The 21,357-nt window shown below is 38.9% G+C and overlaps 1 protein-coding gene across 3 annotated transcripts in view; it reads left to right on the forward strand.

The window, feature by feature from the left end:
- Itsn2 (intersectin 2) overlaps positions 1-21,357 on the forward strand; it is a 119,463-nt gene that overhangs the window by 19,233 nt on the left and 78,873 nt on the right. For all 3 annotated transcript variants that reach the window (XM_059248575.1, XM_059248573.1, XM_059248574.1), the window contains exons 2-8: positions 5,286-5,348; positions 11,540-11,632; positions 16,374-16,437; positions 17,629-17,792; positions 19,372-19,578; positions 19,712-19,808; positions 20,509-20,648. In XM_059248575.1, coding sequence (XP_059104558.1) covers positions 5,318-5,348; positions 11,540-11,632; positions 16,374-16,437; positions 17,629-17,792; positions 19,372-19,578; positions 19,712-19,808; positions 20,509-20,648 — 796 coding nt within the window. In that variant the 5' untranslated portion in view covers positions 5,286-5,317. The remainder of the gene's footprint in view (positions 1-5,285; positions 5,349-11,539; positions 11,633-16,373; positions 16,438-17,628; positions 17,793-19,371; positions 19,579-19,711; positions 19,809-20,508; positions 20,649-21,357) is intronic.

Below are 21,357 nucleotides of genomic sequence, written 5' to 3' on the forward strand. Positions count from 1 at the left end.
GGAAAGCATCCTTGTTTCCAGAAAGGTTGATGTCCACATCCATCGGGGAAGTGATAGGTGCAGTAGATTGGAGTGAGGTTCTGAAGAACACCACATTTCATCCATGACCGTAGAGTCTAACCTGTAATTCCTGGGAGAGTTTAAGCAGGAGTGGAGCACCAGTGAGGTTAGGGGGGGAAAACCAAAACTAGTAGTAGCTGTGTAAGAATATTTCAGGGTGGAAAACTATTCTAGAAGATTCTCCTAATGCACATAATGACTTGCTGCTGACTCAGTCTCAAGTGATGATCCTGGATATCTATAAACTGTTAAAGTTCCAAGTGATCTGAGTGGCCAGATTGGGGCACAATTTCACAAACAGTCCTCTGGACTGGAGGTGTCTGGGTCCATTTTTGCTCACTCACTAACTTGTGGGCTTCTACAACTCTTTTAGTCTTTCTGTCTTGAAAATGGTGGACTTTGGACTAAATGGCTGTAATTTTTCCTTTCTATGATTGTGTGCTTCTAAACAAACAAACCCCCAATCTTTACTGAGCCACTTTTAATTTTAAATGGCTATAATTTTTTTCTGCGTCTTAACGACCCATTATAAAGTGTCTCCAACTTTAGGTCTAGCAGTTCCACTTTTCTCTCTCATCAGGACCACATACTTTCCCAATCCCAAAATTATATTTGGTGACTTCTCCAGATTACATTTGGATTAAATTCAGTCAAACGAGTCTTCGCCTCATACCTGTTATCCATCAGGTAGGGTTTCTTCAAAGGTGTCTTGCCAGTTCTCCACAGTATTTAACAGTTCAGATCACGACCGCAAACTGCCCGTCGGTACACATTATCCTCTCTGCACAGTAGAACAGGGTGCTTGTTGGACACCCACGAAGAGTACAGCTGAGGAGAAGCTGGTTAGTTAGCCTTCTCTTCAGAGTTTTATGCCAAGAGACCAGAAACAGCACTCCTCATTCATTTGATGTAGCCGTCAGTGTTGCGGCTGCCTGGGCAGACTTTTCTTCTCCCCTAAAATGTGTTAAGTTCGCCTGCTGCTTGTAAGAACGTGTGACTTTTCATCATTATTATATTCATTTAAGAGAGAAAAGGTGCCATAAAGCCTACAGGGAGGCTCATGGGCATAAGATAGGCTTGGAATCTCCACAGTGTTTCTGGACACCGAATTTGGGCAAGTGATTTAACTTCTCCATTCCTTCATCTGTGAAGTGAGTAAGACAGCTGCCTGGTAAGGATTTGCAGGAATGTATTACAGGGTACCTAGAACCTGGCATTTGAAGCTCTGTGTGCAGATCTGGAATATTGGGTTCTTAATGAATATTGATTGAACATGACACATGGTAGGTTGCTAATAGAGGTGTATTAAATTAATAGAAATCATTAAGCAAATGTTAGCAATTATTTTAAAAATGTGAAACAGACTTATGTGATCTGTCATATTTTTCAAAATTTCAATTACATTTTTTTTCTTGTGAAGCACTGGGGATTGAACCCAAGACCTTGTGTGTGCTAGGCAAGTGCCCTATCTCTGAGCTCCATCTCCAGCCCCAATTATTATTCTCTGCACATCTGCTAGTAAACTAGGAAAATTGTTAAGCATGGTACAATTAATGATTCTAAAATGGGACAGAAAATGAATGTAATTAAAACAGATGCAATGGTATGCTTTAAAAGCTTACTGATTCCCACAAATTTTATTATGAAAATCAGATGCTACCAGAGTCAGCCAAATGCTTTATATGTGTATCAATGCTGCAGTATGATGCTCACATGCATGAATGGGTAGGTAAATTCTACATACAAGGTGGAAAAGATTCTATAACACCAGGAGGCTTGCCCTCACTGTCCATTGGATTATAACTGTGATAATTGAGTATCAACCACATGGCATTTTGTTATCTTCATGGAGTACATGGTACCCATCCAAAAGTTCTAGACAGATGGTTTGTAAGTTTAGACCTTAACTGATTAAAGGCTTTCTGTTTATGAGATTCTCTTCCCTGTTGGTCTGTTATCTAGTCATCATTGACCCGTGTTTGCTGCTTTATATGGTTACATAGTATGTTATAGATAATGTTTTAGACAAGCTTTCTCCCTTGTTTAAAACTTGTCTATTACAGGAAACTAGTAAGACAGAAGCAGTTGATACTGCATGTCCAAGCAGATATTAACTTTCTGTCATGCATCTTTTTTTCTCTTGCCTTGCTTATGATCATTTACATGGAGGAAGTAAGCTGTATTTATTTGTAGAATTGTCCTGTGTTTAAGGAAGTTGTAGTTGTAGTCATGGGTAGTCGAGACTTCCTCCAGTGCTAACTTTTGAAGCGGGTTATGCCACCGTTTTCCCAGCCTCACAGACTGTAGTTCTGGGAGTTGTCTCTTTGTTTCCTTTATTACATAGTCACTCATTTCCAGAGAATCGGTGAGTTCTACTTATTTTGAACACTTGACTGTTTTTCTAGCCCCTCTCCTCTCTTCCCACTGCCTCTCTTCAAGATGGGGTGCCAGGCTTTGTTTCAGCTTGCCCTGGTTGAACTCCTTGTTTCTGCCTTTTCTTCATAATTGGTTGTCTATCTTAAATGAAATGTATGTTCCTCTCTATAAACCCCTTTAAAACACCTGTCTGCTACAGTTAAATTTAAGATTTTAGCCTTCTCACTAGAACTAATTCTTACTCCTCCTGTAAGGCTCAACACAGGGCCCTCCATAGGAATCCAGTCACCCATCAGAGTTTTGGCATTAGTTTTCTGTAAACAACTCCGGTGCTTGGAGTTTGTCTTGTAAGAAAGGAGTGAAGAAAACCAGCATGTTCATGGGAAACTTTCCTGCTGTGGGATGGTCTGTATGTCAAATGTGTTGCTCTGATTGGTCAATAAATAAATCACTGATTGGCCAGTGGCCAGGCAGGAAGTATAGGTGGGACTAACAGAGGAGAATTGAGAGAACAGGAAGCTGGGTGAAGGAGACACTGCCAGCCGCCACCATGACAAGCCGCATGTGAAGATGCCGGTAAGCCACGAGCCATGTGGCAAGGTATAGATTAATAGAAATGGATTAATTTAAGCTGTAAGAACAGTTAGTAAGAAGCCTGCCACAGCCATACAGTTTGTAACCAATATAAGTCTCTGTGTTTACTTGGTTGGGTCTGAGCGGCTGTGGGACTGGCGGGTGACAAAGATTTGTCATGACTGTGGGCAAGGCAGGAAAACTCTAGCTACACTTTCCACCGACCCAGAAGGAGTAAAAGCATGAGAGGTGATCGTCGCTCCACTGCTAGACAGCTTATTGTCTCCCATGGAAGAACATGTATTTGATGGGAGGCAGGATTATAGAGTAAAACTGCCGATACCATGGGAAGCCTTTGTGGAGGTTTAGCATCCCTATGGCTCAGTTCTGGCTTTTCTTTGTTGGGAAGATGGACGCTTTTTGCCATAACTGTTCTAGTCACTGCTCCTTTGCTCACCACAACATGTCATAGATGAATGAATTTGCTTTGTAGGAGGAAAAGCAGCTGTCAGTTCTCTGGTCAGTAAATTAATTGGGTTTATATACCAGGTTTTTTTTTGTTTTTGTTTTTGGTTACAAATCACTAAATAAATATGAAACGTAACCATATTTATCTAGGTCGTTAGAGGACTGGATCGTTGGTAGCATAGGTGCTAGCATACTGAATTCACTAATATAATGGTACCTTGTAACAGTACTGTTTGACAGACAGCCAGTTTTCCTGGTGATAGCTTCATGTGAACCTTTCCTGACTGCCTTGTTTAAAATCACCTACCCAAGTGTTTTTCTAGTGTTCCTAAAACTATTGATATTTAAATTATGTGATTAACTAGATGAGGTACTGACTGGTCTTTTTAACGTCCCTAACTAGTCCTATCTTCAAGATTCTTAGAACAAATTTTGAATTTTGTATTTATTTACATTTAAATAATGAATGGGGGTGTCAAAATGATACTTCACATTCTCTGAATGTTTACAGATTAGCAGTCATTTACTGAATACATACTATGTGTCAGACAGTGTATTGGTTTATGTAATACTTAAAAAAATACTGATCCGAAGTATTTTTGTAGACAAGGAATCTAAGACTTTAAAAAAAGTTAAATAACTTTTCTGTGGTCAGTTAGGAATAGAGCCAAGTAGATCTGAACCTAGAGATGCTAGCTACAAAAACCCTCTTACCAGTTCACTTGTTTAAATAAACATACATGTACTTTAATAATTAGGATGCCTTTTGATACTTTTTCTTTTTTGTGGTTTTTTTGAGACAGGGTTTCTCAGTGTAGCTTTGGAGCCTGTCCTGGAACTCGCTCTGTAGACCAGTTTGGCCTTGAACTCACAGAGATCTGCCTGGCTCTGCCTCCTGAGTGCACTATCACTGCCCGGCTTGATAATTACTTTTATTTTATTTTATTTTTTTGGTTTTTCAAGACAGGGTTTCTCTGTGTAGATTTGCGCCTTTCCTGGATCTCGCTCTGTAGACCAGGCTGGCCTCGAACTCACAAAGATCCGCCTGCCTCTGCCTCCCAAGTGCTGGGATTAAAGACATACATCACCACCGCCCGGCTTGATAATTACTTTTAAACTCTGTGCCTTTATGTGTGTCTGCGCTTTGCTATCTCCTCCACTCTTTTTAGACTAATTTTTTAGACCTGTAGAGCTTAATTAAAAAGCAGTACTACATTTATTTTGGATATATTTCTTGCTGGGGCTTAAAACAAATTAGGGATTTCTATGTTATTCTTTTTTTTTTTTTTTTTTTTTTTTTTTGAGACAAGGTTCCTGGCTGTACTGCTGTACTAGAACTTGCTCTGTAGACCAAGCTGGCCTCGAACTCACAGAGATCCACCTGCCTCTGCTTCCCGAGTTCTGGTATTAAAGGTGTGCACCACCCCTGCCTGACCTCCATGTTATATATACTTATATATTTATGCAGTTGATTTCCATAAATCAGTTCTTCCCTAATCATAACAGCTGTTTCTCTCTCCTGAGTTTACTTCTACAGAAGTATTGATCAGTGCCCAGGGTTTCTGTGTTCTGTATATGCTATTGCATAGACTGTTTCTTTTAAACGGTCATGTACTGAAGGCAGCACTATCGCCAACAGAATCCGCTCCTCATCCCCAACTGTGAATTCTGCCTGTTCAGCAGCAGCAGGAGCTCTGTGTTGTTTTTTGTTGGGCGTGTGTGCTAAAGGGGACAGACAGTCCCACAGCTTAGCACTAAGCTGTGATCTGTCTTTGTTGTGTTAATGGCACCATGTTTTCATTTTGCAGATGGCTGAGAGCTGCAAGAAAAATTCAGGACCATGATGGCTCAGTTTCCCACAGCTATGAACGGTAAGTAACTTTGTGCCAATGGTAGGATGAGAGGATGTGGGCTTTTGTTGTGGTGGTGAGCCTGTTGTTGGAAATATTTATGTAGATGATTTTCCTTGACTTTTGAAATGTAAAACCTGAAGTATTCTGGTTGAAATATCGAGTATTTCAGAGCAATACATGTATCTTCTTTTAGTATTTTGCATTAAATTCCACATTTCTTTTGAAGTATTTTTGATAGTATTTGGAATATGTGCTTCTCATTGAACAATTGAGAATAACCTAAAGGGATAGTCTGCTTAATGCATGAAACTGGAGGACGAAAAGCAGTGTCCTTAGGTGAACAGTAGGGTGTTTGTAGTTGTACAGATGATTGCAAACAGATTAGGCCAACAAGATTTATTTAGTAATACAAATATAAAATTAAGTTTTCCTTTATAAATATTTATATTACTTCATGTTTATATTATCTAATTATGCTGAGACCCACATGGTGCAGAAGTGACTCCTACAAATTGTCTTCTGACTTCCACACACTGCCTAGTTTGTGCCCCTTCCAATCAATCAATCAATCAATCAATCAGTAAGTAAATGTAAGATTAAAATAGATGTTGTTCCCATTGTGGAAATGGTATAGGATTATAGGGATTGATGCCACAGACACTTTTTAAATAATAATCATTTTTCCATAATGAGTAATATATAAGTTTAAGACAGCAGTGTTCTTCCAGGTTTGAGAATTTCTGTGCCTCATATGAAAAAGTTTACTTACAATTTACTTACAGACTTCAGCCAGCCTATTAATAAGGTTAACAAATCAAATAAACACATAAGTAGTATGATCCCAGTCTTTGTTTCATTCCATAAATATTTACTATATAGCTCATTGCATTAGAAATAAAAGTGATTGGTAACAAACAAAATATTCAATGACAAAAATGCCCATGTGAATAAGATTCAAATTATTAGGAAGTGGTATGTAGGAATAAAGATAGTCATTTTTTATTTTTGTTTTTTTCGAGACAGGGTTTCTCTGTATAGTTTTGGTGCCTTTTCTGTATCTCGCTCTGTAGACCAGGCTAGCCTCGAACTCACAGAGATCCACCTGGCTCTGCCTCTTGAGTGCTGGGATTAAAGGTGTGCGCCACCACCGCCCGGCGATAGTCATTTAAAAAAAAAAAAAAACTTCTGAAAATTGATAGCAGAGAGACTCTATTATCTTTTACTTCGCCTATTAAAATAGTTGAGTAACTTGCATATATCTAATTTAAGTCCAATTCAGCATTTAAAATGTTATTGAAAACTACATCCATGTATAACACAAAACTTCTAAAGCAGTGTCGCACCTCTGGTAACTCATGCATCACAGTTTCATCTTTTGATGCCGGAGACTGTTGGGACTTCCCTGTAAAATACCCCTGGACCCAGTGGTTTGTGTTAACGCTGTGACATTTTCATCTAATTTGGCCGTGTTTATGTTTTCTCCCTCCGGGGCTAACTACAGACTTCATAGGCTGCTTTGGTTCTCTGAGTGCTGTTGTCTAATACAGTAACCACATCTGTCTGTCTCCGTTTCAGTTTAAACTAATAAAAATCAAGTGAGCCACACTGCTGCACTTCATGTGCTTAACACCACGTGTAGCTGAGGCTGCCATATTGGACAGTGCAGGTGAAGAACCTTTATACCCTGTCACACAGCTCTATCAAACAAGATGGTTTGTTGTCTGTTACTTAGTCTTCGGTGCTTCACTTCCTTTTTCTTTTCTTTTTTTCTTGTTTTTGACGAGATTAACGGGGCTGTCAGTGCCTCCTGTTTTTTTGCAACTGCAGCTCTGCTCCTGATCTTTTGCACTGCAGAACCGTCCTTCCCAAAGCCATCTTAATCACAGTGCTTTGCAGTCTGCTTTTCAAAAGCGGAATAAATTTGCAGATCGAGAGAACATGCTGGATAGGCTGTCCAGTGCTAGGCAAGAGGTTACTTCAGATATGTGCTGCTGCTACTGGTTGATATTACAGGGTGACAGCTTGTTTCAGCCTCTGAATTACGGGGTGCTGAAGATGGACTGAGGAAGAAGTTATGAAGCCCATCATAATGGCTTTATACATACTCCAGAAAGGAGAGGAAGGGTACAGAATAAAAAGCTCCAGTGGCTCTAGGAATACCCTATTTTCTTGGAGCTTTGTTATCTTTTTAGAATTTTAGGGCTCAGTAATCTTTCAACCGTATGGTTAGGAAATTGCTGAGCTAGATGTTGGGTCTGTACAGTCTGAGGCGGCATTGCACTATACTTGTAAAACCCAGGCTACAGCTCTGTTTAGAACAGCAGAAGAATTGTATGTTAGAGATTTAAATTAGAGATGAAGTTTAAATGATGTATACTAGGTCAGTATACATCATTAAATGAGTATACATCATTTATTTTAAATGTTATTTGTTTAAATTTGTTTTAAATATTATTTTAAACTGGAGACAAATATCAGTGTAGACTATTTCTAGAATTTAGTTTTTATTTATTGTATCTAAATATAGCATGTTTGAATTACTTCCATTTAGAATTGTAGTATTGACCTACTCCATAGAACAAGCTGTGCTCTTTATGTATGCTTGTACATTTATAGATATGTGTGTGTATCTACACATGTGAAGTCAGATGATATTCCTGACTCGTTGTTCTCTATCATTGGAAACTCTTCCCTCTTCACTAGTTTATGAATGTGCTTGACAGAGCTGGTAGCAAGAAGAGAATAAACAACAGAAATCTTTCTGAAAATCCACCTTTAGTGTAGTGATGAGTTCGGGGGAAATGGGTGGAATTTTGATGGATTCCTAACATGATTATCAGACAGTGTAAGAGGACATTAGCTTTTAAGGGAAATATTGGACATCAGCCCCCACCTTGTTATTCTGTCTTTCCATAAAGCTTGCAAAAATAGACTAAAATTGGGAGGTTTTCTTCCCTCCAGGTGCAGAATACCAAATAGTTAAGATTCTGTTAGTGATGCATTCCAAGTAAGAAAACTAGAATTGTATCAATTATTTAAAAATTGGCTTTGAATCACATACATTACTGATTTTTTTCATTTTGAGGTTATCTCATTTCTAGAAATTTCTTGGTACATTAATATTTTAAAATTTAAAGTGATCCCTTGTTTTGAAAGTTATTTGAACATGATTTAGAAGTTATTGCATGTCCTAACTAACTTATTAAACATTTAATTTCTGCAGATAATGTTAATTATAATAATAATGACTATTGTTTGTGATTTTCTTGGTGGTGGGGTCTTAAATATTAAGAAAGCTGGGAGCACCTTTAAAAGGGGTTTGTGTATTCGTCTTTGTTCCCCTTACATATTTATTGAATGAGTGAACATGAAGGATCATGGTTGCTGCTTGGAGTCATGAGGAGTTAAAGCAGCAAATATTAGCAGGCTGGGTGAGTTTCCTCCTATGAAGACAAGCATCCAGGAAAAGTTGAAAAGACAGTTGTATGTAAAAGAGCACTAAAGCCAGACTTGGTGGCGCATGCCTTTAATCCCAGAACAGACATGTGGAACTCTTTGAGTCTGAGGCTGTTTGATCTACATAGCAGTGGCCAACCAGGGCTACACAGTGAGACCTTTTTGCCCATTTTTATTTTTTAATTAGTTTTTTAGGTTAGCATACAAAGTAGTGAGCTTTTTAAATGGAATTTCCATGTGTATGTCATTACGCTTTGTTCTGTCATTCTTCAGTCATTGTTTTATCATAGGTATACTGCATATTCCATATGGTCCCTGTAGAAACCGTTGGGTTAGGTAGTATTCCTAGGCCTCAGAGGTGGCAGTACAGACACCATGGGCATATTGTCATGTGTGCTGGGAGGTCATACAGTTCAGGGAGTTCATATTGTCATGTGTGCTGGGAGGTCATACAGTTCAGGGAGTTCATATTGTCATGTGTGCTGGGAGGTCATACAGTTCAGGGAGTTCAGGCTGCCCCAGTTCTAACCTCAGTTCCTCTTTTCTCCATCTCATGCTGGGGACCACACCATCGTCTTGTGTTTGCTCGCCACATGCTCTACTGTTCAGCTCATCCTCAACTGCCCGAGTTCTAATCTCAGCTCTGCTACTTATTGTATCATCTTAAGCTGGTTACTTTTACACCATTGTTTTTAGTTTCCTTATCCATAATAGTACCCTAACTTAGAGTAGAGTGCGGGTGGAGTTAATGAGCGATTGCGTATAAATGGCTGACATCAGGGCTCACAGCTGCTTTCATCCTTTGTTGTCATTTTCTCCAGAGTCATACACTACCCAGTAAATAAGTTCTGTAATATACATTTGTCTTTCCCATTACAGGACTCTGACAGTTTATTTTAATGGAATTTTCACACATGTGTGTCATTACATTTTATTCTTAGTCATTCCTCCCCACACACTGGCCTCCTCCATGTTCCTGGTTTATTTTGCTAATGTTAATAGGTGAAAGATGATGTTCAGTGTTATTTTATTGTAGCTATATTGCATGGATAGTATGCTTAATCTCTGATAAATAAGCTGATAAGACAAGGAAATTACACACGTGGTGTTTGTTGCAGAAGTGTGTAGGCTTAGCTGCGTTAGAGCCTTAGTTCTTCCACAGGTTTCTCTATTTTTAACTCTACCTCTCAAGACTTCTTTTTTTAGTTTTTTTTTTAATTCCGTCATTTAGGGCTAAGCAAAATGTGTTAAATCAGTTTTAGCATTTAAAATTAGAGTAGACCTTTAGTTTTCTTGGGAATTGCCTGTCTAACACAGATTTTATACCATGTGGACAGCAGATATATATGAGTTTATGTGTCTAAATATATGTGGTTCCTGTTGACAGATGTTGAGTAAGCTAAGAGAGTAGCCAGAAGTGATGTTGAGGTGATTATTAGCCAAGGTGAATATTTAAAGCTTTCCAAAGACTCCTTCAGAAGGCTGCTAATGATTATGTGTGACAGCAAAAGGGTTTGTGAGTGTTATGTTTCCTCTAGTCCTCATCTATGTAGTACACACACACACACACACACACACACACACACACACACACACACCCCTTACTCCCTCTCTTATTGATTTAGACATTTATTCAGGAAGCATTTTTAAGTGTTTGCTCTTTGCTCATACTCAGCTGGTTCTTGGAATAGAAAGGTAAATGCACAAAGCTCCTACTCCCAGGCCTTAGAGTCTGCTAGAGCAGATGGACCCCAGACAGCTACCACAGCTTCCTGAGTGCTCTGCAGAAGCATGAAGTTTATCTTGAGAGTCTGGAAGAGGAAACGATTACTGTCATGTAGTGATGTCAGGGTCCTGAAGGAAGTGGCATCTGCCCTGACCTTGAAAGAGAGTCTGAAATAGAGGGTTAGGGATATAGCTTGGTGGTAGACAGCTTCCTAGTACAGGGAGGCCTTAGGTTCAGTCCCCTGAAGGAAAAAGAAAATGACTCTTTGCAGTTCATTCAGGCTAGTTACTTCAAGCCACTTTCTGTACTCACATGTATGGTACCTTAGCTAGTAGCCTCTTTGGTGTACTTAGAGCATCTAGGACATCCCAACTTCTCAAACCACATCCTTTTTGTATGAGCGAAGTGCTCTCATACCACCTCAGCACATGGTGAGATGCTTAATCTTTCCTGTATCTCACTTCTGATGCTTCTGACTTAGAACCCCACAGCTGTTGTCACCGTTCTGCTCAGGGTCCTTCACAGTTAGCACAGAACATGGTGGGACTTACTTCCTAGGTAGGAATTCTTTGAGGAGGAGAAGAATAGTCTAATCTTTTTTTTTTTTTCTTTTTGTTTTTTTGAGACACGGTTTCTCTATAACCCTGACTGTCCTGGAACTCACTCTGTAGACCAGGCTGCCCTCAAACTCAGAGATCCGCCTGCCTCTGCCTCCCAAGTGCTGAGATTAAAGATGTGTGCCATCACTACCCAGCTTTACTCTTTTGATTGCCGATATTTACCTCATTCTTGTGAGTGGTATACAGTTAATAGATGTTAACTGAGTGAATGACTGAAAAGCCTTAGGGTTGCTGTATATAGTTGATAAGAGTTCTACTTTTTATGTCCTTCAGACATTAATTATCCTCATCAAATGCATACTTAGGATTCATATTTACATGTTAGAATTTTGCATTCTTATGGATATACCGTTTTTGAGCAGGCTCATGTACATGCTGTAATGTCTTGGCCTTTCATTATGTTTTAGGAGGGCCGAATATGTGGGCTATTACCTCTGAAGAACGCACTAAGCATGACAAACAGTTTGATAACCTCAAGCCTTCAGGAGGTTACATAACAGGTTTGTGTTTATCCTTTGTTATGTTATTTATTGTAAATTATGTTTCTGTCCATATATCTTATAGCTACCAAATTTATGTTAAGTAATCAAATATATATATCTATCAAAATATTTTTCCTGAAACTATCTTAATTTATTGATTCAATTTAGCATATGAAAGTTCTTTTCTTGGATTCTAAATGATGGTCAGGAATCTGTTTTATTACATATTAATACTATTTCAAGAAGTTTTTTGATTTCTGTAGTGTGAATCCTAATTGGTCTTAATAATAAAAACCCAGAGCCAGATATCAGGGTAAATGCTGAAAGATCAGAGAGACAAAGGAGCAAGCCACAGATATTTCTCATCACACCAAATCCTCAGCCTGAAAGGGGTGAGCTCCTATCTCTTCCCACCTTATATTCCTCTCTCTGCCTAGCCATATCACTTCCTGTCTCAACCTCCCTAGCGCTGGGATTAAAGGTGTGTGCCTCCCAAGCACTGGGATCAAAGGCATGAGATCCTAAATACTGGGATTAAAGGTGTATGCCACCACTGCCTGGCTTCTGTGGTTAACTAGTGGCTAGCTCTGCACTCTGATCTCCAAGCAAGCTTTACTTATTAGAGCACAAACAAAATATCACCACATTTCCCTTTTTTTGTCTAAAATTTTTAAAAAAAGGTTATAACTAAAAAGAAAACCTATGTACAATAAGTACAATAACTATATACAATATATACAGACAATAAATACATTAATAATGTCTAATCCATTAACTATATACAAATTCAGAGAAAATACTCCATATCTATCCTATCTTGGCGAGTCCAAAAGGTTGTACCTAATTCACTTTCTATTCTAACTTGCATTACCAAAATTATCTTTTAATGTCTCTCAACCTTGTACACTTTACACTTCTTTAGTGAATTTCTTTTCTGAATCTCGTAACAAGGAAATAATATTACTTGAGTGAGCAGGAAGTCCAAGCAAGTGACTTCCAAAAAATGTGAGAAATGATAGAAACAGCTGGCTGCCTGGACAGTCACCTAAGGTTCCTCTGTAACATTGGGGCATCCATCTTCAGCCTGCAGGCCTAGCATATCTGACAGACTTATCTGTGAAGCAGGCTAACCCTTTTTATGAAGAGCTGTCCTACCTTGTCTTGGCAAAGTTCAGCTGTCCTTTCTTTTGTGTCCTGCTTGTCCCATTTGGACAGCATACTGTCAGCAGTCAAGGCAAGAGTACTTTCTTGCCCAGTGGCTTACTTTTGCCACAAAGAAAGCAAACTCCATGTGGAGTTTCTTTGATGCCCATCATCTTCTCCAAAGTAGATTGGTGCTGCCAGGAGCAGACATGGCTCATTGTCATAAAGAAAAAAAAATATCCAGGCGGTGGTGGCACATGCCTTTAATCCCAGCACTTGGGAGGCAAAGCCAGGCGGATCTCTGTGAGTTCGAGGCCAGCCTGGACTACCAAGTGAGTTCCAGGAAAGGCACAAAGCTACACAGAGAAACCCTGTCTCGAAAAACCAAAAAAAAAAAAAGAACCTATGTTATTAAAACATCTTAAATGTCATATTCTGTAGATCTCTGAAGTGTTTGAAGACCACCTGTCTACCTAAAATATATCTGTTTGATCTTGAAAACATACCTAACATGACTACAAGTTTGATTGTAATAAGTGACTAACTACTAACCTGCATTTCCTTATTATCCTAAATAGTTGGTAATAATAACTTTCAAAGACTAGAAATTTGCAATACATTGTTAATGAGTTGCATAGGTACAATACTTTGAACAAGATTAGAAATGTGTGTATAGTATGTTCTAACAAAAATAATCTCAACTTTGTATCAATATACAAAGATTGGTATCACTATATAATATTTAAAACAAATAGTTGTTTTTAAAAGTAGATTCAGTAATCTACTCTTTTATCCTATCATACCTATATCCCCCTCTTTTCAGAGTAGATTCAATAATCTACCCTTTATCTTATCATTTCCATATCCCCTTTTTTTCTTTTTTCTTTTTTTAAAACAATAATCCTGAATCTAACCCCATTGTTCAGCATAATCTCCCTCTCCAAGAAGTTGGTTGGTCTTGGGAGACTTCTGTACCTCTAGCCCAATTTTGTTGTTCAATGGTCTTAGCCTCATCTTTCCACCAAGTCCTCCACTGTAATTGAGGACCAGCCTCCAAAACTGCTATAACCAAGTCTCTCCAGTCTTGAAGGATAATTCTATTACAAGTTGACTACTAGTTTAACATCTGTTTCACAAAAGGTGAATGCATGCCATGTGAGACTATGGCTTCCGTGAATCTCCTTAAATCTAAGATTTGCACAGGAGTCCATTTTTCTCTTACACAGCCTTGGGAATATCTTATCATTTGGCAGTTCCTGTAAGGTTACTGGATAAATTGAGGTTGACTGTTTGAAAATCTTAGGCTGTTCCTCTGTAACCTTATAATGCAATGCTGAGATTGGTTCTTTTTTAAATTCCTCTGTTTGGGTCTGAATATATCTATGATCTGCTTTAATAAGTTTTTCTAAAACTTTTATCTTGGCACTCATATTAACCAACTCTTAAATGATAAAACAAAAATCATCAAACAGATAATATTTATAATTGACATTACATAAATCCCATCTAAATTATCCTCTCATTTAATTGTTCCATTTTTCAAACCGTCCAGTGTATTATCATACAGAGACCTAACTCCCTCCATTACAGTAATGTTTCCCATTTTTAATGTGGGAAAAACTCTCTCTTTTAACTAATTCCTCCCTTTAAGAATTCCCAATTGTCTCACTAAATCTGCCAGCCATGACGATTCAGATGAGGTTGAAGTGTGGGGCTGACTGCTCTGCATAGAACAGTAGAAGCCTGAGCTGTTTTCAAGGGAGCTACCTAGTGTGGCAGCAGCCTGAGGAGGGGATCCAGGGAAAGCCCACGGCCCACTGGGAGGGAAGAAGGGAAAGAAAGATCCAGCCGTCTGCATGGGAGGAATGTGCGAAAGCGGCTAAATCCTATGTTTTTTGGAGCCCAAAAGCCTATGGAGTTTGCTGCAGGTAGGCTGCAACAGAAATATCCCCAAAGAAAGGAAAACATTGCCAGTTGGGTAGTGACTCCAGCCGCGTGCAGCTCTGGCAAGCGGCTTTTCCATGAATTCATGCCCCAAAAGTTGGATGCCAGATGTAGCACAAATCCTAATTGGTCTTATTAATAAATGCCTGTGCCAGATATTGGGGTAAATGCTGAAAAATAGAGAGACAAAGGAGCAAGCCACAGCCACTTCTTACCAACTCCTCAGCCTGAAAGGGGTGAGCTCCTGTCTCATCCTGCCTCATATTCCTCTCTTAGCCCAGACATATCACTTCCTGTCTCCACCTCCCTAGTGCTGGGATTAAAGGTGTGTGCTCCACTGCCTGGCTAGCTCTGCACTCTGATCTCCAGGCGGCTTTGTTTGTTAGACCACAAACAAATTATCACCACAGATTTCTTTATTTTTTTAAATTTATTTTTATTTTATGTTCACTAGTGTTTTGCCTGCATGTATGTGTGTGTGAGGTGTCAGAAGCCCTAGAACAGGTATGAGCTGCCATGTGGATGCTAGGAATTGAACCCAGGTTCTCTGGAAGAGCAGCCAGTGCTCTTAAATGCTGAGCCATCTCTCCAGCCCCCTTGATTTATTTCTTCTATCAGATATATTTCCCAGAGATTCCCCCCCAAATTTAAATATTAATTGTTGATGTTAGCCCTTGTTTTGTAGACAGACCACCAGAACAAAAAGGTGACTGGTTTGGGTGTGTCTTTCCTTCCTTCCCTAGCAATTTGAAACTTTCCATTTCTGTGCCACTGCGTCCTAGTGCTTTCTGTAACACAATTGGGACAGTAATGACATAGTCCAAAGCCCAGTGCATTTCACCTTCACAGCACCCCTGTGAGGCAGACACTGTGTGTGTCTGTATTCACACAGGGTAAAGCCTTGGCTGAGACACAAGGTGGAGTTTGCCTAAGTCGTCAAGATGACTACAGCTGGTAGCTTTTAGTCTGCCTTTGGAACTCATCCTTCTATTCATTGTCGTCTGAGGTCACTTGTGTTCCTGCTATACAGGACCTGCTGTCATTGTTTGATTACTCGGCTTACATGTTAATAATGACCAGTGACCACTCGTGGCTACTAGAAGATCTGAGACCACTAACAACAGCTAGCAGTGTTCTGTTGGTTTCCTTTGTTCCCTGAGCCTGACAAGGATGCTACAGTGTGTTAGAAACATACTCTGCATGCTGTGAGTGCTGCAGGAAAACACTGAGCTCAGAGGAGCCGTCATTCTATAGCAAGTTTGTTCCACGTTCCAGTGGAGACATTATTACTTCATTCCTTAAGACTTTCCATTTACAAACTCCATTCTGAAAACCCAAGCAAAGACGAACTGAATTTTTGTGTTCTTGGTATGTTCAGCAAGCATACATAGAAGGATGGGGAAGCTCGTGAAGGAATGTTTTCCTAGCACTTCATACTTTTAATTATAGAACTCTTAGGGTGAAAACTCAAAGATGAATAATATACTCTTTTTACTGATTAGTAGAAAGGATGTTTGTGGTGACTTATACTAAAATGTAAATAACTTTGTATGTACATCTATAACTCACATATTCTTTAATGATCATCGTGTGCCAGCTGTTATTATACCTAAGTATTAGGATAATTCCATTTGCTAATGTATCACTTGGTTTTTGTGCTTATTATTTTCAGGTGATCAAGCCCGTACTTTTTTCCTGCAGTCAGGTCTGCCAGCCCCAGTATTAGCTGAAATATGGTAAGATGCTTTCTTATAAATGTACATAAGTTTCTGATGGGCTGTTGTTTTTTTAAACAATATGGTGTTAACATCAGATTGTTTTCATTTGTACTCTATTATTAAATAAGAATATTTCCTTAGCTCTTTGAAAAATAAATTACACTGAATAAATGAGTGAAAGTAATTTGAAGTTTTGTTCCATAGGACAAATTTCTAGTTCCATTAGAATTCAAGAAAGAATGTATGAATTATCATTGAGAAATATTTCTGTACAATTTGGCAAAATCTCAGCTTCCTCTTTCTGTTATCTTTTTGTAGTTTCATTTCTTTTCATCATCTGTAAACCCCAAAGTAGTCATCCCTTTCTTTGCTCCTACTTAAGAATTATTCTAGAGGAGCTAGCAAGATGCTCAGTGGCTAAGAGCATTGGCTACTCTTGCAGGGGACCTGAGTTCAATTCCCAGCACCCACATTGCAGCTCACAACTATTTGTAATTCAAGTTCCAAGGGTTTTGACACCCTCTTCTGACCTCTGTGGGTACCAGGCACACATATTGTGCATATACATACATGTAGGCAAAACACTCATACATATAAAAAAAATAATAAATTTTTTAAAATATTCTAGAGTATCTGGGATTGTGTTTTTTAATGTATTTACAATAAATGAGATTTTCTACCTCATCCTTTTTTCTTATGGAACATTTGTGTGCTTGACAAAATGATAGTCACAAACATGTTTTCAATTATTTGAACAAGTCAGTAAGTTAAACTTAGAATTTATGTACCTATATAAAATACACATACTATGTAGACTTGGATGTCCTAAAACTCACTCTGTAGATCAGGCAGCCTCAAACTTGGAACAATTCTTTTACCTCATCTCCATAATGCCTGGGATTTCAGGGGTCTGCTCTCATTACTGGCTTAGAATTATAGTGTTTTGAATGACTATTTTCTGTCTACATTGTTGGAAATCCTCTGTGAACTGTAGATTCCCTGTGGTCTGTGAGCGTTTTGTTAGGTACTGTCTCTGGCTAGTATTTCTCACTATGCAGGTTTTCTGTTATTCATATATATGTCTACTTAATTGAGTGATGGTCTCCATGTGAATGCTTTGTCATTGGTTTTATTTTCTAACCTCAGCAGTAATTTTTGTTTCCTTATTGCCCCGCACACACTGATCTACTCACCTCATTCTCCTTTTAGGGCCTTATCAGATTTGAACAAGGATGGGAAGATGGATCAGCAAGAGTTCTCCATAGCTATGAAACTCATCAAACTAAAGCTTCAAGGCCAGCAGCTGCCTGTAGTTCTTCCTCCTATTATGAAACAGCCCCCCATGTTCTCTCCACTCATCTCCGCTCGTTTCGGTGTGTATTTATTAATTTGTTAGCCTTATTTGGTTGTTAAGCTTGATTCCTTGGGGATCAGGAAAGGATTTATTAACACAAAATGACAATTCTCAGACTTCTAAGTTAAGCTTCATGCCTTTAAGAGAAGAAATCTTAAATGTACTGCCAAAGCTAAGTGTCCGTGTCTGGTCTTGCCAGAGTCCTCTGTCACAACTCCTAGTTGTGAATAAATGATCTGCCTCCTTAGTTACAACTGACTCTAAATATTGTTCCTATTAGGTTCTTCTGTCTCTCCTGGAAGGAGAAAGCAGGATGCTAAGTACTAGAGGCCACCAAAGGAAGGTGATGGGGGAGGGGCAGTCAAGGAGAAGGAGAAATGGTCAATGTTATGAAATTACAGTTAGAACAAATTCTGGTGTTATGCTGTATGGTAGGGTGACTGTGGTTAACAGCTTTGCATTGCGCATTCCAAAGCAGCTGGGAGAGAAGATTCTGAATGTTTTTAGCACAGAGAAATAATAAATGCTCGAGATGGTAGATGTGCAAAATACCCTGGTTTGGTTATATATGTATCCACATATCAGAACACTACCCTGTACCTCAGAAATAGGTACAGTGTGTGTCCTTAATATTAAATAATAAAACAAGATGATTGAATAAATTTAAACTCACTTGAAGGGGTTTAATTTATGTAGTAATTTAAAATCATAGATGAGTAGAATTTCTTTAATTTAAAGGTTAATTAGCCAGCTAAATTGAGGCAAAAAAAAATTGTAGACTTTGTCCTAATTAATTTACACCCTCTTCAGAAATTTTCAGTTGGTATGCTTTCCATATAATTTTGACTAGCCAATTTCTTATTAATTATATGTGAAAAGCACATATTTTGAATGGAACATTCAATAAGGTGTTTCTGTGTTAAGAAATGCATTCCTTTACACTGGATACTAGATTTTAAAACACTGTATTCTTCCACTCTGTACTCAACTGTAGAGATAAACACCGAATCACTGGGTGGCCATATTTTTATGTTGTATTTAGTGTTCTACAGTTAAGAAAATAAAAGTCATCACTTATTTTAAAGACTTGGCTTTGAATTCGTGGATTTGGAGGGAAATTTGGAGAGAGATGTGTGGCATGTTTGCCAATAAAACATACATATAAACATGTCTACCACAGCACCTACTATTAGAACCTGTTTTGTTTGAGGAATGAGCATGCACAGTAGTCTAGTAACTTAGTAGCTCTGGATCTGTTTTCCTTACACAGAAAACCATACAGTCAGATAAAACTTTTTATCTTTGACATACTGTTTTAGTTGACAAAGATTGCTTAGTCTTAGTGTAACAGGAAAAGAAAACTCGAGTGATACCTGGGCTCGCTTGTAGCTCATATGTGGTAAATGATTAACATTCAGAGCAGTAGCTTATCTCCTCCACTTCAGGTTCAAAGCTGCTTTAGGGAGTGTTTTATGGATCAATTGCCCATGGTGTTTCTACAAACACTGGGGCTGCTTCTTGTGCTGAGACTTGCTTTTGGGCGTGTATTTTATAGTTGACTTGGTACCATTGAAAAATGTGTTCTCTTTTATCTCTAGGGATGGGAAGCATGCCCAATCTGTCCATTCCTCAGCCATTGCCTCCAGTTGCACCTATAACAACACCCTTGTCTTCTGCAACTTCAGGGACCAGTATTCCTCCCTTAATGATGCCTGCTCCCCTAGTGCCTTCCGTTAGTACATCATCCTTACCAAATGGAACCGCCAGTCTCATTCAGCCTTTATCCATTCCTTATTCTTCTTCAAGTAAGTGTCTAGTAAGTCGTACATGTGAAGGGACGTGTGTAACAACATGTTACAATTGCTGTTCAGAGATTTCCTTGTTTGTGGAATTGCTAGTACAGATCTTTTCCTTTTTCTCTCTCTTTTTTCCCCACAGCTTTGCCTCATGCATCATCTTACAGTCTGATGATGGGAGGATTTGGTGGTGCTAGTATCCAGAAGGCCCAGTCTCTGATTGATTTAGGATCTAGTAGGTATGAAAACTTAACGCATAGAACTTTGTCTGCTTTCAATGTGGATTTTTATTTAACAAGCCTAGGCTTATCTAGGTTATTCTTTGTAATGGACAAGTATAAATATTTAAGATTAGTTTTCTCTATTGTTGTTGATTTTCTTGTTTTTTGAGACCAAGTCTCATTGTGTAGCCCTGGCTGTCCTGGAACTCACTCTGTAGACTAGACTGGCCTCGAACTCAGAGATTTGCCTGCCTCTGCCTCCTGAGTGCTGGGACTAAAGGTGTGCACCACCACACCTGACTGAAGTGGTGTTTTTTAAACTTAGAAAGCACAAGTGTTGTTTATTACCTGCGTTAGAAGTCATCATAGTTCTTTCAAAACAGTTACGAAGAGCTACCTTTCACCAGAAAAATACTGTCTTGTAGCTTAATCACTGACTTTTGTGATTTAATTTTTTTTAACATCATTGAACCATAGTTTAACAAAGTAAGAAATGTAGACAATAATATCTTTTAAGTGTGTTTGGAAGATAGGAATGCCACTTTTAAAGGCCCTGGACAGTAAAATGCCTGGAATTGTAGGTTCTTAATAGATGGAGGTGTAGGTGTCTGTTGCCATTATATTATATAAGGAATTATCCTTAGTGTCTTTGTCTTATATAGTTTAATTGAATGTATTTTATTTGGTAACATAAAATTTTAAATACATTTCATTATAGCTCAACTTCCTCAACTGCTTCCCTCTCAGGGAACTCGCCCAAGACTGGGACCTCAGAGTGGGCGGTTCCTCAGCCTTCAAGATTAAAGTATCGGCAGAAATTTAACAGTCTAGACAAAAGCATGAGTGGATACCTCTCAGGTAACTGGAGTAGAGTGTTTGTGAGACCGTTAGTCTTTTATAGAAACTTTTTGAAAAACTATTATTGAATTTGTGCTGTGTGTCTTATCTAAAGTTCTAACATTGAAGACATTTAGAAGACATTTCATACATAAGAATATTGGAAGTGTATAGTTATTGAAAGATGGGTTCAGTTTGATTGCTTTCCTCACATTCTTATGCCAAGCTGAGTACAAGGGTGTACACCCCACCTTTTGGAGAAGCATCTCTCAGGAAGAGCAGGCTTCATCTTGTAGCTTTGAAGTGAATGAAAGCCCCCCCGCCGACCACAGGGTGCGGTAGGGGCAGCGGTTAGCGTCAGCTCTCCGAGAGGAAGGGCAGTTTCCCTGTCCGCCCTTTCCGTTGCTCCCTGTTTGTGCTCTAACTCGAGTGTGTCTGTGGAACATCGGAGTCACTTTAGAATATCGTGTAAGTTTAGATGGTGAAGCGGCCATACACAGGGATAGACGTAGAAGAGGCAAGTACGTCCTACCTTCTAACAATCACATTCCCTCTTCTCTCAGCAAATAACTTATGTCAGACAGAGTGAATGATGATCAAGGAAAGGGGGTCAGGAAAGACTGATTTCTGTCTTGAGTCCTGGCTTGGACAGTAATGCAGTGCATAGAGAAGAGAGAGCGGTTTGGAGTGAAAATTGGGGAGAAGGACATGATGGGGACAGAGAAGTTTG

Source organism: Peromyscus eremicus, chromosome 22 (genome assembly GCF_949786415.1).
Source record: "Peromyscus eremicus chromosome 22, PerEre_H2_v1, whole genome shotgun sequence".
Classification (NCBI taxonomy): Eukaryota; Metazoa; Chordata; class Mammalia; order Rodentia; family Cricetidae; genus Peromyscus; species Peromyscus eremicus.